This window comes from Puma concolor, chromosome D2 (genome assembly GCF_028749965.1).
Source record: "Puma concolor isolate L17-30 chromosome D2, mPumCon1.1.hap2, whole genome shotgun sequence".
Taxonomy (NCBI): Eukaryota; Metazoa; Chordata; class Mammalia; order Carnivora; family Felidae; genus Puma; species Puma concolor.
In genome coordinates, this window is record NC_141677.1 from 52,280,308 (window position 1) to 52,296,066 (window position 15,759).

The following is a 15,759-nucleotide window of genomic DNA, read 5'->3' on the forward strand; positions in this document are numbered from 1 at the left end:
GTTCGAGCCCCGCGTCGGGCTCTGGGCTGATGGCTCGGAGCCTGGAGCCTGCTTCCGATTCTGTGTCTCCCTCTCTCTCTGCCCCTCCCCCGTTCACGCTCTGTCTCTCTCTCTCTCAAAAATAAATAAAAAACGTTAAAAACAATTTAAATAAAAGATCATTCTAATAGGGGTACAAGGGAACTTTCTGAAATAATAAAAATATTCTACATCCTGGCTGGAGTGTTGGCTACATGGGTACAGACATTTGTCAAAACTCATCAGACTATGCATTTATTATCTTTGCATTTCACTACATGTAAATGTTATCTCACTTAGAATCAATTTTTTTTAAAACAATTTTTTTTATAAAGAGATCATTCTAGCTTCTTTATGGGCAATGGATGCAGGGTGGACAGAAGTGAAGCTAGGAAGGCGAGTTAAAATATTCCAGTAGAGGGGCGCCTGGGTGGCGCAGTCGGTTAAGCGTCCGACTTCAGCCAGGTCACGATCTCACGGTCCGTGAGTTCGAGCCCCGCATCAGGCTCTGGGCTGATGGCTCAGGGCCTGGAGCCTGTTTCCGATTCTGTGTCTCCCTCTCTCTCTGCCCCTCTCCCGTTCATGCTCTGTCTCTCTCTGTCCGAAAAGTAAATAAAAAACGTTGAAAAAAAAAATTTTTTTTTTAAATAAAAAAAAAAAAAAATTCCAGTAGACCTGATAAGTGTCAAACTTACCTACCCGAGGAGGAAGGAAACAAAGACAGGTTGTGGGCACAGTTCTTTGAGCAGCTTAACTCCAGTTACTGGAGGGAGAAGTGAGGCCAAAAGAAAATAGAAGATCAAGCTTGGCCCATTCAGAGAAAACACTGAAGACAAGAGAGGAGGGATCAAGGAAGGAACAAAATCCTTGGGGTAAAAGGAGATGGGAAGATGTGAGGTGTAGGTGGTTTGGCCTTGGCCGGGACACAATATCATCTCATTTTTTAACTGGACCGAAATAAAAACAGGTACAGATATAACGTGAAAGACTGTTTGGTAGTGGAAGGATTACAGCGTTCCCATCCAATGACTGTTACTTTTTCAATGATCATGATTCATTCATTATCTGAAGAGGATGGGGAAGGGAATGCGGCCACCTAAGAAGAATGGCATGAAATTGCATTGGAAAAGGCTAGAAAAGCATCCAGGTGAGGTGGGGTGTGGCTAAGAAAAATCAAAGGCTCCATTTTGGATAAGTGAAATGCTCAATAGATAGCCAAACTCTTGTAATACAGTAAGAGCTCAAAAGCAAGATTATTATTCATCTTTAATTATGCTGCACAAAGCACACTGTAACCTAACCTTGAACTCAAGATGGAATGAATAAACGAAGACTAAAATTTTTCATATTTTCTTAGCACATTTTTGTATCATTGGTCATATTCTACAATGGAACTGAAGAAAACAACCTCTTTAGAAAGAATTCACCTTAGGGGCACCTGTGTGGCTCAGTTGGTTAAGCATCCGACACTTTACTTGGGCTCGGGTCATGATCTCACTGTTGTGGGATCGAGCCCCAAGCCAGGCTCTGTGCTGATAGCGTGGAGCCTGCTTAGGATTCTCTCTTTCTCTCTCTTTCTCTCTCTCTCTCTCTCTCCCCTTCTCTCTCTCTGTCCCTCCTCCACCCCTGCACTAGCTCTCTGTCTCTCTCAAAATAAATAAACTTTACAAAAGAAAAAAAGAAATAATTCACCTTAGACATCAAACACATTTTCTTTTTTCTCATTTTTTTAAATTTATTTTTTATTTCTTTTTTTTTTTTTCTCATTTTTATTTCTGTGTGTTCTTGGAAGAAAAGCAATCTGTGTCTTCTTCCAGTGTTAAGTTTTTCATTTATCTAAAAAAATGATATGTTCCTCCTCTAAAATAATTTTTAAATAGAATTCACCAATGGGACACTTCTTATAGGAGGAAATAAGGAGACAGAATCCATATCCCTATGTAATATCACAATTTGTGACAATTGTAAGGATATACGTGACAAAGAAATTAGAAGCTCTTGCCAAGAAGGATTAACCTCTCTGTATCTGAGACATGCCTGCTGCTTGCTGGTAAGTCACATGTGCACACTGAGTGAAGAAAGCCTTTGGCTCATATATAGGAACCTCAGGGTCGTCCCAAGCCAAACCTGAACGTGCCCAGCAGAACAGAAGCACTGGCTGTGTTAGGACACGAGTTAGTATCAATTATGAAATGAAAATATTATAAATGTACTTCTTGCACCATAAATTAATATTTGTTGCATTACACTAAATTCCATTTAAAAGGACTGTATTCATGCAAGAAGCTCAGACAGGCTTAGCGGTCCAATTTTTATGCTTACAATTCACGTATATACTTACTATGTATATTGAGTGCACTCTCCTAGTTCCTGTTGCCACAGCCAGACTGTGAGTGCATATGTTTTTGTCATTCTTAACTACAGTAATTCAGAACTTCAGCTGTCAAGTTTAGAGCTAATATTCTTATATATGCTGTTCACGCACTACTCTAAAAACTAATTCCTTGTTTGCTGTCGGAGGCTCCTACCTAGCATGATATAGAAAATGGCAGGATCAATTTTTTAAAAATAACCTAGATCTTTAAACGCAGATACAATATATTTTTTTTTCTTGAAAATACCCCTTTCCTATCATCCCCTTTCTTCAGTAATTCTAAACCCTGGTCAAGCAGTAAAATAGGAGAACATGTTAAACATCAACAAACCACGAATAGCAGTGTTTACAGGGAGGAAAAGGAAGAAAATCTCAGTTTCGTGCTACACCATCCTTTGAGGCACTGTCATTTTAAATGTGGAGCCACCAATTATTTCTTCTGTGCTGAAAGGTTTACACATTTAAAGGTTCTGTAAGTCCACAAAGAAAATAAGCAATCATTTCTCTGTATCATTAAACACAACAGGATGCCAGTCCTGTGCTAGTTTTAAAACATCAGAATTATGTGGGTGAATATTAAGGTTTAATATTTCAGTTTCAAGAGAAACACAGTGTTATTGTGTGGCCAAAGAGCACCGGGACCATACTTCAAGCTGTCAGTTGCACTGTATTTCTAGGACCAAAGATGCTCCACTGCAGAATTCTGTAATCCTAGAGTCTGAAGAAACCCTGGGGTCTCCTAGCCCGATCCGACACCCAGGACAGGAATTTTTCCCCCAGCATCTCTGACAGATGGTCAGCCTCTGTTTCAATTACTCCACTGGGGAGTTCTCAAGAGAAGATTCCCAAGAGATATGATGAAGGGCTAGAACCAACCATTCAGATACGGAGTTAGGCTCCAGTCAGCACGCCTGCAGGATACAGACAGCGATGCCAAACACTAAAATCAGACTTCCAAAAGCATGAAATTCAGAATCAGCAATCATAGGAGTGCAACGTTCCGACATGTAGAACCCCCAATTCTGGAACCATCCTCAGTTCCTTCACTGGCCCTGGGGAGCAGCTCCCAAAATCAGGAAACAAGGAGGCTTTTCAACGACTGATTTCTTAAAGTAAGAAATGACACTTCCAGGCTCACAGCAAGGGTTTGTCAAGTTCAGAGAGGATCAAATCCCTTCCGTCTGAAAACCAAGCCAAGGGACCCCCTGGTGGAACTGCTAATGCTTAAAATACTTTAACTTTGGTCTTAAAATCCTCACTACAGTAAACTAGAACATTTTAGACTCTTCTTTTAAAGGTGTATATAGGCTATGCTGTAACTGAAGTTGCTCGGTTGGTGTGTGGGGGTTGATATTTTAGGCGCAGCCCTTTATCCCTCCGAGGGGTCTGGCTTATCCTCCTAAGAAAGGCAAGCGCCGGGGGAAGGGGGGGAGCAGCCCGCACATCCCCAGGCGGACCCCGGGACCGGGCGGCCCGGCCCTTACCTTACCTGTCGATGCTGATCACGCACAGGGTCATGATCGAGGCCGTGCAGCACATGACGTCCATGGCGATGAAGACGTTGCAGAAGAAGTGGCCAAAGATCCACTTGCCCCCGATGAGGTCGGTGACGCTGACGAAGGGCATGACCGCCACGGCCACCGAGAGGTCGGCCAGCGCCAGGGACACGATCAGGTAGTTGGAGGGCTGGCGGAGCTTCTTGACGAAGCACACCGAGATCACCACCAGGCAGTTGCCGGCGATCGTCAGCAGCGTGATGAGCGTCAGGATGGAACCGATCACAACTTTCTCGGCTCTGCCGTAGTTGATCTGCTCCCAGCAGCCGGAGGCATTGTCCGGCGGCGCGTCCCAGGTGGGCACCGGGCTGGCGGTCACCTCTGGGACCCCGCGCAGCAGGTGAGGCGCCCAGGAGCCCGCGACCGGGCCGGCGCCGTCGGGGCTCAGGTCCGGCAGCCCGCGCCCCACCTCCGGCAGGAGCAAAGAGCGGAGGTGCCCGTAGAGGTCCGGGCGGCCGCTGCTGTTAACGTCCATCATCGTGCCGCTGTGCGCTGCTGCCCATGGAGCCGGCGCCCCCGCCACGCGCTCCGGCCACCGGCCCGGGGGCTTCACCTCGCCGGTTCCGCTCCGCCCGGCGCAGCCATGGGGCCGGCGCCGGCCGCTGGGGGGCGCCTCGGCTCGGCCTCGCGGCCCCGCACGTCCCGGGCCCCCAGCCGCTGCGGACCACGCGGGAGCGCGGCCGCGCCGAGTCTCCCTGCGGGAGGCGCCTCCGGCACCGACGGACGCCCGGGACGCGCGGCTCGCGGGCCGGTGGGCACGGCTCGGCTGGCCGCCCCGCAGCCCGCAGCAGCCGCGCGCCTCGGCCGAGCGCGCCCGGGAGGCAGCGGCAGAAGTTGCGGAGTGCGCCCCGCCCCTCGCGCCCGCCGCCGCCGCCGCCGCTCCCCTGCGGCAGCCGCGCCGCGTCCCCGCCGCCGCCGCCGCCGCCGCTGCTGCCCGCGCCCCTCGGGCTCCCGGGACGGGTTTCCCCGGCTGTGTCGGGCCGCCGCCTCTCCCGCGCCTCCCAGCTGGGCGGGGGGCGGTGCTCCACGCGCCTCCCGGGATCCCGAGCCGGTTCGCTCGCTCGCAGATCCTGCCGTGCGGCTGGAGGCGCAGACCCCCTCCGACAGACCCGAGCCTCCTCACTGTATGAACGACACTCGGATGGGGGAGGACTCGGGAGCCAGAGGACGTTCGGACTCATTGCGAAATGAAGAACCTGGAGAGGATTTTTTTTTTTCTTAATTAAAAAACCTTTTTTCGAGCACTACACCAAGCAACAAATAGATACTTCCGTTTCCTATTTTGACCACTTATGGGAAAAAGCGAAGATGGAAAAGGAGAAGCAGCCAAAAGGGTGGGGGGTGGGAGATCTGAAGAAAGAAAACAGGGAGAGGGTGAGATGCCTTCAGGTCTTGGCACCCGGGTGGAGCTGGGGGGCTGGGGGCTGGGCTCTGGGGAAGGGACCTCCATGGGCTTCAACCCATTCTGACTAACCCCCCAGCGTCTAGAAGCAGGCCTCTCGGGCTCTGAAAATAATCCCTGGCTGCTTTTATATTCAGACTTCAAAGCCTAATATATTGAAATGAGGGTTAATTTATCCCATGGTATTCTGGAAATGTTGCACATAAGCGAAGAAATGACCGGTTACAATGCCCTGCAGAAGAATCCTGGAGGTGTATGTTGACTTAATGCCTATTGCCTAAAATCCCCTTGGTATTCAAACCCTGTAAGGGTGGCTGATTTCTATCATTTGTGAGACTTACTCCACTCCATTTTGTTTAAAGGTTTTATTGGAAGCAAGCAGTGATTCCTTTAGTTTAAGACTCTGGAAACAATCCAATCTGTTTTCTTTTCTAGTTAGGCCCTAGCAGATTATAAATAGGAAGAAAAGGAACAGAAAGCTCAAAATGTATTGATCTGAGAGCTAATACTCTCCTTCTTCACGGTGGGTAGTAGCCCTATTTTTCCAGATAAAGAAATACAGTTGCCTTCAGCTGGTAATAGGCTTCAAACCTAGGTTTACCTGATTACTATGTCCAATTTCTTCTCTCTACCCATTCAAAAACAGATTTTTTTTTTAAGTAAAAAATAATAATAATAAATCCCTAAATGGTGGGCCAGTGTTCACCATGAAAAGGTCAGGGGCTCTCCTCTGCATGAGATAAGCAGGTCAATACCTTGAGTCAGAGGAAGAGTGGAAGAGACTACATGTAGGCTACAAAACAATACCATTTAATGGTTAAGGAAATGGATGAGGAAATTTCTTCAGTCTTATGTGAGTATTAAACATAATTTCAGACAAAAGGAAACTAGTTTGCAGCCGGAAGCCATCAAAGACACCATTTGTTTATCCTTCAAGACAGAGAGGGAAAGAGAGGTTGGGAGAAGTTTAATGACTTGTCCAAGATCACACGTGACTACATTGAAATGGTTTAATTTTTTGGTTTTCAGTTTAGAATTGTGTCAAGGGCCTCTTAAACATTTCTTTAAGGTGGTAATTTCACAAGCTACTTCTGACTTTCCTCATTTTGATTTTTTAACTCACTTTAACTTTTTTTGACTTTCCTCGTATTTTTTTTTTTTTCCCTGAGTAATCAGAGCAACTTACATTCTGTCTTGGCTCTTTTAAGTAATATTCCACGTTACATAATTATACAAAGAATTTGTATAGTTTTATTATTTAAATCTACAGTCGATATAATTTGCCACCCACATTCCTGCCAGCTCTTACCCAGCCCGCTTACAATCCATAGCAGCTTCCGATGTTTTTTACGTTTGTTTTTTAAGTGTAGGACATATAAATGCACCAAATACTCAGTAAAATACTACTTTCAAATTTACTTCCTCTTCCGGTCCAAACTCCCCTTTTTATAGAGCAGTCACCTCTATTACATTATCCTCGGTGATGGCTGAGTGTATTTTCTTAGAGTGGCTAAGTTTTTAATTTATAAGCTGTCACAATGCATAAACATAGTTATTGAAAATCTCAGCTTCTGCAGCATTACCTTGCTTATGTTGAGTTTAAATTTCATCCATCACTATTCCAAAATCCTGCCAGAACTATCTGGAATTCCTTGTTTCCCTCTAACCTTGACTAACAAATCATCCTCTCTTCATAAAAAATGCTAAAAATCTCACGTATACGTTTCCATAATCTCCTCATGAAGAAAAGCTAAAGATACAGCTTCACAAAATATTCATAAAATACCTAAGCATTCCCCTAAAAAAGGGTTTTGCCCCTTGTTTCCTCGCGTTTTAAAATCCATCTCAAGGTGTTGCTTCCCTCCCCCTCCCCCTGCCTACCCACTCTTTGGCAGTTATACTGAAGACAGTAAGGGAAGCGTTGGCATTTAAATCAAATCATGTCTTTAGTCTTCATCCGTTTTATTTCTCTCATTTAAAAAATAACTCTGCTGCTTTAAAAAGTACCAAACCTTGTCTAGACTCTCATTTCCTATAACAGCAGTCTCATAAAATTGTCAATGAGGGCACTTGAGACTATAGCTTTCTGATGCTTCCAACTGGTAATCTCCTTCTTTCAGACCCGCTCAAGGGTAGCAGAGAAGAGCAGCTGAGTCCTACAACAGGCATTACCATCTTTTTATAAGCTCTTCTTCCCTCTAGGTACACATCGAGCTCATCTACATGCACATGCTTACTCATATCTACACAGACGCACACGTACCCAACCATAGGACATAAGCTTGGGAGAGTCTTTTGCCCTAAAACCAGCATACTCTGACAATGTAGATTTACTTTAAGAAACGCAAGTAAAATAAACCTTTCTATGCCACAGGACCCATTGGCAACTCACTAATCGATTAAGCGTATTAACGTCATACTGACTGGAGTTCCAGTAACGTCCAATGCCCGACACAGCTGACTTCCTACAGCTACTCTTTTACTTCCCCAAAGTTTTTCAGCTACTCACTTTTACACCCCATTGCCTCACTCAACTAAATGATTTGCCTGGGTGTCCCTTGATCCCAGAATTGGATGAGAAAAGACTAGGAAAACCAGAATGCTTGGGCAAATGTAGTGCTAAGATTAGTACATATAAATATCCAAATAATACCCTGTGGCTACCAGCTGGTCTGTTGAGCAGTAGCAGAGAGAGAGAAGACAGAACACACATCCTCACTCAAGGACTCAAGTCTGTCAACAGACATCGGGGAGGCTCAGTTGGGATAAAAGCAGCTAGTTTAGGACCAGAAATTCCCCTTTCTCTGTGACAACCCCCTTTACCGTAGCCAGTGTCATCCTTTCTAGACTCTTGAAGCATTTTTTTCCTATTTTTATTACAGCACCTACCTTTGCAGTATGCTTTATATTTACCTGACTATCTTCCCATTAGACTGCGAACTCCTCAAGGCAAGGGTATTTTATTTCTGCCACATGCTAGGTGTTCAATAAACATTTGTCAAATAAACTGAGGGTAGAATAATGCCTATAGCCAAGTCATTCATGATTTAAAATAATTCCTCAGCTTAAAAGTGAATTGTGGGTTTTGTTTTATTTTAGATATATGCATCCTTCAATGATGCCACCTTTGTATTATTCCTTAATGCTGAATACTAAAATGAACTTTATTTCTTTGGTTCCTTCCATTTAGAAATTTTTCATTCTCTTCACAAAATAAATGTAACTTTAAAAAATTGTGATAAAAAAAGATAAATAGAAAATCAAAGAACAGACAGATCCAAGAACACTTGTTTATTTTTAATTTTTTTTTCAACGTTTATTTATTTTTGGGACAGAGAGAGACAGAGCATGAACGGGGGAGGGTCAGAGAGAGAGGGAGACACAGAATCGGAAACAGGCTCCAGGCTCTGAGCCATCATCCCAGAGCCTGACGCGGGGCTCGAACTCACGGACCGCGAGATCGTGACCTGGCTGAAGTCGGACGCTTAACCGACTGCGCCACCCAGGCGCCCCACTTGTTTATTTTTAAATTGCTCAATTTTTTCATACTAGGACCATTTTGAAATATAAGTGGTACATGCCCACCCCCTAGTGGGAAATCTGTTCCTCAATACAAATTTCACAAAGAGAAAACCTCCATGGAAAGCTTCTGTCAGGGAACGAATTCAACAATGTTGTCTTTCATGGGCTGAACCCGAAGGACTAACTAAAAGAAAAATGGGAGCGCCTGGGTGGCTCAATCAGTTTAGCGTCCACTCTTGATTTCGGCTCGGGTCATGATCTCGCAGTTGGTGAGATCGAGCCCCTCGTCAGGCTCTGTGCTGACAGCATGGAAACTGCTTGGGATTCTCTCTCCCTCTCTCTACCCATCCCCAGCTCGTGCACACACACGCACACACACTCTCTCTCTCTCTCTCAAAATAAATATTGAAAAATATACAAAAGAAGAAAAATGAAGTTCTTTAATCTAAAGAAGTTTAAAGAAAAACCCATAAAAGCATCATTCACTCTGGTTGAGTCAACATTTATTAAGTGTCTAATACTCCAAGTTGTAGTACTATATGAAAAGCCTCATAATATAGGTCTGAAATGAAGATGTGAGAGTCCATAGGAAATAGGCACGGATCTGACTGGGAAAACCAAAGAATTCACAGAGACAACATTGCAGTTCAAGTACAAATTTCATCAGTAGACTGGAGGAAAGGGGACAAGGTTCCACAAATATGTGGGACACTTTTCTAATAATTATGTTTAGATTCTAATATATTTAAATTTAGAATTAAGATAACTAACTGAATATCATCAGCACTTCTAATGTACATGTAATATTTTTAATTTTACTTAAAATTTAGCCTTTAGGCTAAATATATAAACTTATTTAACACATATTAGATATTATATATAGGATGATGATATACATATATGTATGTATATAAGAGTATGTGTGGTAATATATGTAATATGTATATAAGTGAGTAACTATAAATGTAACTGCTATAAATGCAGAGTGATAGGGCCACCTGGGTGGCTCAGTCAGTTAAGCACCCGACTTTGGCTCAGGTCATGATCTCGTGGTTGGTGGGAATAATTCCCATGATCTCAAGCCCCGCGTTGGGCTCTGTGCTGACAGATCAGAGCCTGGAGCCTGCTTCAGATTCTGTGTCTCCCTCTCTCTCTCTGCCTCTCCCCTACTCGCACTCTGCCTCTCTCTCTCTCTCTCTCTCCCTCTCTCTCAAAAGTAAATAAACATTAAAAAATAAAAAAAAAATAAGTGTGGAGTGATACAGGTGTGCTGCATTGTCAACCCAAATAACAAAAGCAGTGTTACTGCAATGACATGATTTTTTGAAATTAGTAACAGCTCTTAGAGTTCTCTTGCAGTTCCAACAACTCCTAATTCCAAGCAAAGTAAAGTACAGTCTTCCCTCTGTTTACTCAATAGTTACATTCCTGGAATCTTCTGTGCATATAAAAATTGTGAAAAAAATTGCTGTGCATTTATATATAAAACCTATTTAGATTCTAGATGGAAAAAAAATGCTAAACAAGCTTTACCCATGCCAGGCGAGGAACAAGTGTTCATAGTATGAGACTTTCTCATACACTGCAGGGTAGTTAGCGTCCCTGGACCCTTCCTGCTAAAGCTAGTATCAGCCATCCCATTTCTCAATTATTGTGACAATAATAAGCCTAAAAAAACACACACACAAATTTTCAAGTGACCCCAGGTTTGGCTAGGAGATGGAAGAGAGGACATCAACCCTTGTGGAACACTGATTTCAAGAAGGGCTCATCAAACATTTTCTGTAAAATATCACATATGTATTTTAAGTTTTCTAGGCCAAGATGCCAGATTGAGGCTGTAATATGGGTCCTTAAATAGCAAAACTTCCTTGTGTAATTTTCATTCCTACTAATGATATTAATTGAAAAGGACAAGTTAAGTGGTATTATCATAAAGTTTAAATGTTTGCATCAGAGTACTTTTTTTGGATCATAGTCTCGATGCTACAGTATGAGGTTAGCCCATAATTTTCATACCAGGAAACCAGTTTCTATGCAGAAAATGACCTAGATTATTCCCAGCCAGATGAGTTTACCAAAAGCACAATTTTGCTATATGTGAAAAAATCAGTTTACATGCTTTTTTATTATTTTTAAAAAAATATTTATTTCTTTATTTTGAGAGGGGGAGGAGAGAGAGAAAAGGAGAGAGAAAATCCCAAGCAGGCTCCATGCTAACAGCATGGAGCCTGATGCGGGGCTCGAGCTCACGAACCATGAGAACATGACCTGAGCCAAAATCAAGAATCAGATGCTTAACCCACTGAGTCACCCAGGTGCCCCTATATGCTTTTTTTAAAAGGAGAAGGGTGGGAGCAGGGAATCAGAATATTTAAAGGAGATAGAACTAAATCTGGTCCAGTCTTCACTGATGAGCCAGGAGAGATTTTCCTTGATAACATTAATAAGTAGATGTCTTTCTGCAATTCAAGATTTTCTCAGTGTCCACTACATCCATTTACAGCTATTTGGAGCACGAACTATGTGTGGGCCATGGTTAACTACCATAGCCATTATTTGTACAGTATTTAAGTTTAGAGCTCAAAATGGTTTCTAGTCAATGGTACAATAAATTGGCTAAAATTCTATGTCTTGAGAAAATCTTGTGACATTGTGCTTATGTTTCATAAGTCTGATGTTAAAAATGACCCCTGCAGGAATCCCATCTGTAGTCATGGTTACCAATTCTGACAAATCTACTTAAAAATTCTCAAAATTCTTCTCCAAACATAAAAATAAGCCACTTCCTAATGATGTGCCTTTTTTGGGACACCATTTCCAGAAGATATTTAGTCATATCGAAATTTTCAACAACACAAATAGCCTTTATATATCTACTTGATTATCAACTGCAATAGAAAATGCCCCAAATAACTTGATTTAAAATTTTTTTTTAATGTTTATTTATTTTTGAGGAGAGAGAGAACAAGCAGGGGAGGGGCAGAGAGAGAGGGAGACACAATCCAAAGCAGGCTCCAGGCTCTGAACTGTCAGCACAGAGCTCGATGCAGGGCTTGAACTCAGGAACCGTGAGATCATGACCTGAGCCGACGTTGGACACTTAACTGACTGAGCCAACCAGGCACCCCCCAAATAACTTGATTTTTAAATGTAATTTATCCTACAAGTTCCAAGCTGTATTTCCAACATACTGAGCAATAGAATTTACAGTTATTATGTTTGCAAATGCTAATTTCTGTTCAGGACCTGTTCTTTTGTTTTCAATAAATATTCTTTGTAAACTTGCCTTTGGTTAAAAAGTTGTTGCCAGGGAAATTTTTGTTTTCACTTAATATGCAACAATTTCAAGGCAGCATCACTGTGATGATTAATTTTATCTGTCAATTTGACTGGGCCACGGGATATGTGGGCAAACATTATTATGGGTATGTATGAAGGTTTTTTTTTTTTTTTTCCTGAATGAGATTAGCATTTGAATCAGATGGCTGAGTAAAGCAGAATTAACCTTCCTAACATAGAGGGGCTTCATCCTCTATTGGAGGCCTGAATAGAAAGTTCTGATCCTTCTTCATATAAGGGAGGATTCCTCTTGCCTGACTGCCTTCAAGCTGGGACAATGTTTTTGTTTGTTTGTTTGTTTGTTTGTTTTCTGTCATTGGACTCAAGCTAAAATATCAGTTCTTTTTTGGCCTTGAGCTTGCCAGCCTTCAGACTGAACTACATCATCAGCTCTCCTGGGTCTCCAGCTTGCCACTTGCCAATGTGGGGACTTGTCAGCCTCCATAATCCCATGAGCCAATTCCTCATGTGATACGTGCATACACACACTTTTTTGGTTCTGTTTCTTTAGAGAACCTTGACTAATACAATCACTTATTTTACTTGTATTAAAAAACCAATCCTGGGGCGCCTGGGTGGCGCAGTCGGTTAAGCATCCGACTTCAGCCAGGTCACGATCTCGCGGTCCGTGAGTTCGAGCCCCGCGTCGGGCTCTGGGCTGATGGCTCAGAGCCTGGAGCCTGTTTCCGATTCTGTGTCTCCCTCTCTCTCTGCCCCTCCCCCGTTCATGCTCTGTCTCTCTCTGTCCCAAAAATAAATAAACGTTGAAAAAAAAAAATTAAAAAAAAAAAAAAACCAATCCTGTTGAAATTTCAAGTCCTTTTTCCATTCATTAAGTTTATCATTACACATCTTTTCCAAATACCAGTTCTTCCTTCACTTTCTTTCCTAATGTCTTCTTAAGTTGTATTTTTTTTGGTCACAGGTATACATTGCATCTTAAAGACATAAGAATATTCTTTATTTTCACAATGCTAATTTTTATAATATACCAGCCTTCTCCATCCGGTTTTCATTTCCAAACTTTTGATAGAAGTATAGATATAAAAATTTTTTTTTTCTCTTTCATTTCACTTGCACATTAAAATAAACAAATAAAAAACTAACTAACATTGCAAACAGAGATAGACTACCCCAGCTCAGAAGATGGACCAATTCTGAAGATATCAGGTCAGTAATGGGATTTTCTATGGGAAGACAAGAAGATGAGAGGGAATTATTGATACAGCCTTCCGGGATTGGTGATGTCTTATGGAGTCCCATTAGACTTCTAGGTTTAGCAATTACCTCCTCTAGTATGGCTTATCAAAATTTCTGTGAAAAGTTGGGCAGATTGCTCACTGCACAGACTTACCAGCCATGTGGTGAATGGGGGCAAATACAAGTCTACCTAGAGGAAGGACTGCATAGGAGCTCCTGTAAGTGCTCCATCACTGGGAACAAGAAAGGGGGTTCTTTGGGGGTTGCTGGTGTATCATACCAGTGCACTAGATGCACAGTTCAGTGAATTTCTGGCCATGTATTTAGATAACCGCATACATCCAACAGCTATGGCTGTAATGACGTGGGTATGAAGGAGAACAAGAGCTCATGGGTTCATTGATTAAATCTGCAAATTTTGACTGAGCATCGCCAACTTTGTGCCAGTTCTGGATATACCCCAGACCTCTGCATCTTGTTACTTCTCAATTCCATGTATCAAAATCTAAATCAAGCATTCCCTTCTCCAGGAAACCGTCCTTTATCTCCTCCAAATCCCCCAACTCCCCCTCACCCTGCCAGATGCTCCTGATACACCTGTACAAATCATGTTATAGTACTGCTTTCTTCCCCTGCTGCCCACCTCAGCCATAAGCTGTCAGAGGACAGGGGCCCAGTGGAGTGTTTCTTGGCTCACCCAGGAAAGAGGAACAAATGAAAAAAGAGAGTCAAGGGCTAGTGAACATACACTGACTTTTAGAGACCAGCTTGAGAAAGACAGGTCTTTGGAGAGACTGAGAAGGGCTCAAAAGTTGCTTTGGATGTCAAAAGCCATCCCCTCTTTTTAAACTCCCCAAAGAAAAGGAAATGACTTAAGAGCCATCCATCTCCAGATATAATAGGAATAACAATATCTCCCTCATTGGCTGGTTATGAGTATTAATCAGATAATGGATACAAAGTGGAAGTGGATAAAATTGGATAAGTCAGATAATGGACACAGAGTACATAAATTATGCAGTACTATTATTTCCAGGCAGAAATTTTCAGGGTCCTCTTCAAATTCCAGATCCTTGCTGCCTCAGCTTCCCCTGCAGGCCAACGTCTGACCCTTCTTCCCTATTCTTCTCCCCTATCTTTGCCTCTTCCCACTCCTCCGGCTCCTCTTCCACCTCCTTCCTCCCCTTCCCTCTCACTCCCTACTTCCTCTTTCCTCTCCCCTCTGACCCACCTTTCTCTTCTTCCTTTCCCTTCTCTTCTCTCACTCCCTCCTTCCCACCATCCAACTCTCCCCACTGCTTGCTCTGCCCAGCTGACTGTATGCGAAGTGAAAACTGAACCAAACTGCCCGTATCTACATGTAGTTCTATCTATCACTATTACCTGAGCCATAGATTTCTCAGATGTAAAGTGCAGATGTTGCTAAAACAAAACAAAACAAAACAAAACAAAACACCAGTACTTAATTCACAGTTGCTTTGAAAATTGAATAAGATATATAAGTAACACTTACCAGACTGGCTGGCCAAATTAGCTGGCCCTCTGTAAAGTGTTCAGTGATTGTTATCTATTCATTTTCTTTCTCCCCTCCCCTTCTGTTCCTCTTCACCTAGGCCCAGGATGAAGGTGAAAAAGTCTAAATGGTACAGTTCACAATAAGAACACCATGAGTTTCAAAGAAGCCCTCTTTAGCCTAATGCTGGCATCAAAGAATCTTATCTCTAACCAATCTAGGTTTTGTGGTCATAGGTGAAGATGCCTGTATGATCTTGCAAAATTAACACTAGATTTTTTGATGAAAAACAGTTTGTATGACCTTGTTCTAGTTGCAGAAGTAAAAAATTCTTCTGTTCTGAGGAAATATTAAGTATGAGAAAAAGCAAAATATTTCTTCTTTATAAAATTTAAACAAAAGGAGAATTGCGTGCTACTACACGGAACAGATCCCTCTTAAAATTCCCTTCTGAAATCAGGAAAGAAGTCATGTAAAAGAGGACTAATCAAGGTGTGATCCATTGACTCTACCTTGTTTTAAGTACTGAAATTGAAAATGTTTAGAAACGTTTACAGCACTTCAGTATTGTCTGGATATCCAAGCCCCCAATCAGCGGTGTCTTCTTACTCAGTCGAGTGTAGGGCAATTCGGTTGTTGTCAAATTAGTTTTCTGAGGCAGGAGCTCCTCACCGGTAATTCACAAGGCACCACGACTGGTCCGCGAAGAATTAGGAGGTGGGGTAAGGTACCATAGGATGGGGTGGAAGTTAGACTGGCCCTTCCGCGCGGTTTGAGAAGCACCGATGTAAACTACAGTTCCACAATTTTACGTTGTCGGATAATTGATTTA

At 42.8% G+C, this 15,759-nt stretch overlaps 1 protein-coding gene across 3 annotated transcripts in view; it reads right to left on the reverse strand.

Moving 5' to 3' along the window:
• HTR7 (5-hydroxytryptamine receptor 7) overlaps window positions 1-4,426 on the reverse strand; it is a 149,159-nt gene extending 144,733 nt beyond the window's left edge. For all 3 annotated transcript variants that reach the window (XR_015241721.1, XM_025918170.2, XM_086680349.1), the window contains exon 1: window positions 3,882-4,426. Coding sequence is in view for 2 of the 3 variants with exons in the window: in XM_025918170.2 (XP_025773955.1) it covers window positions 3,882-4,426 (545 nt within the window). In the remaining variant the exon portion in view is untranslated. The remainder of the gene's footprint in view (window positions 1-3,881) is intronic.
• Between the last annotated feature and the right edge of the window lie 11,333 nt (window positions 4,427-15,759).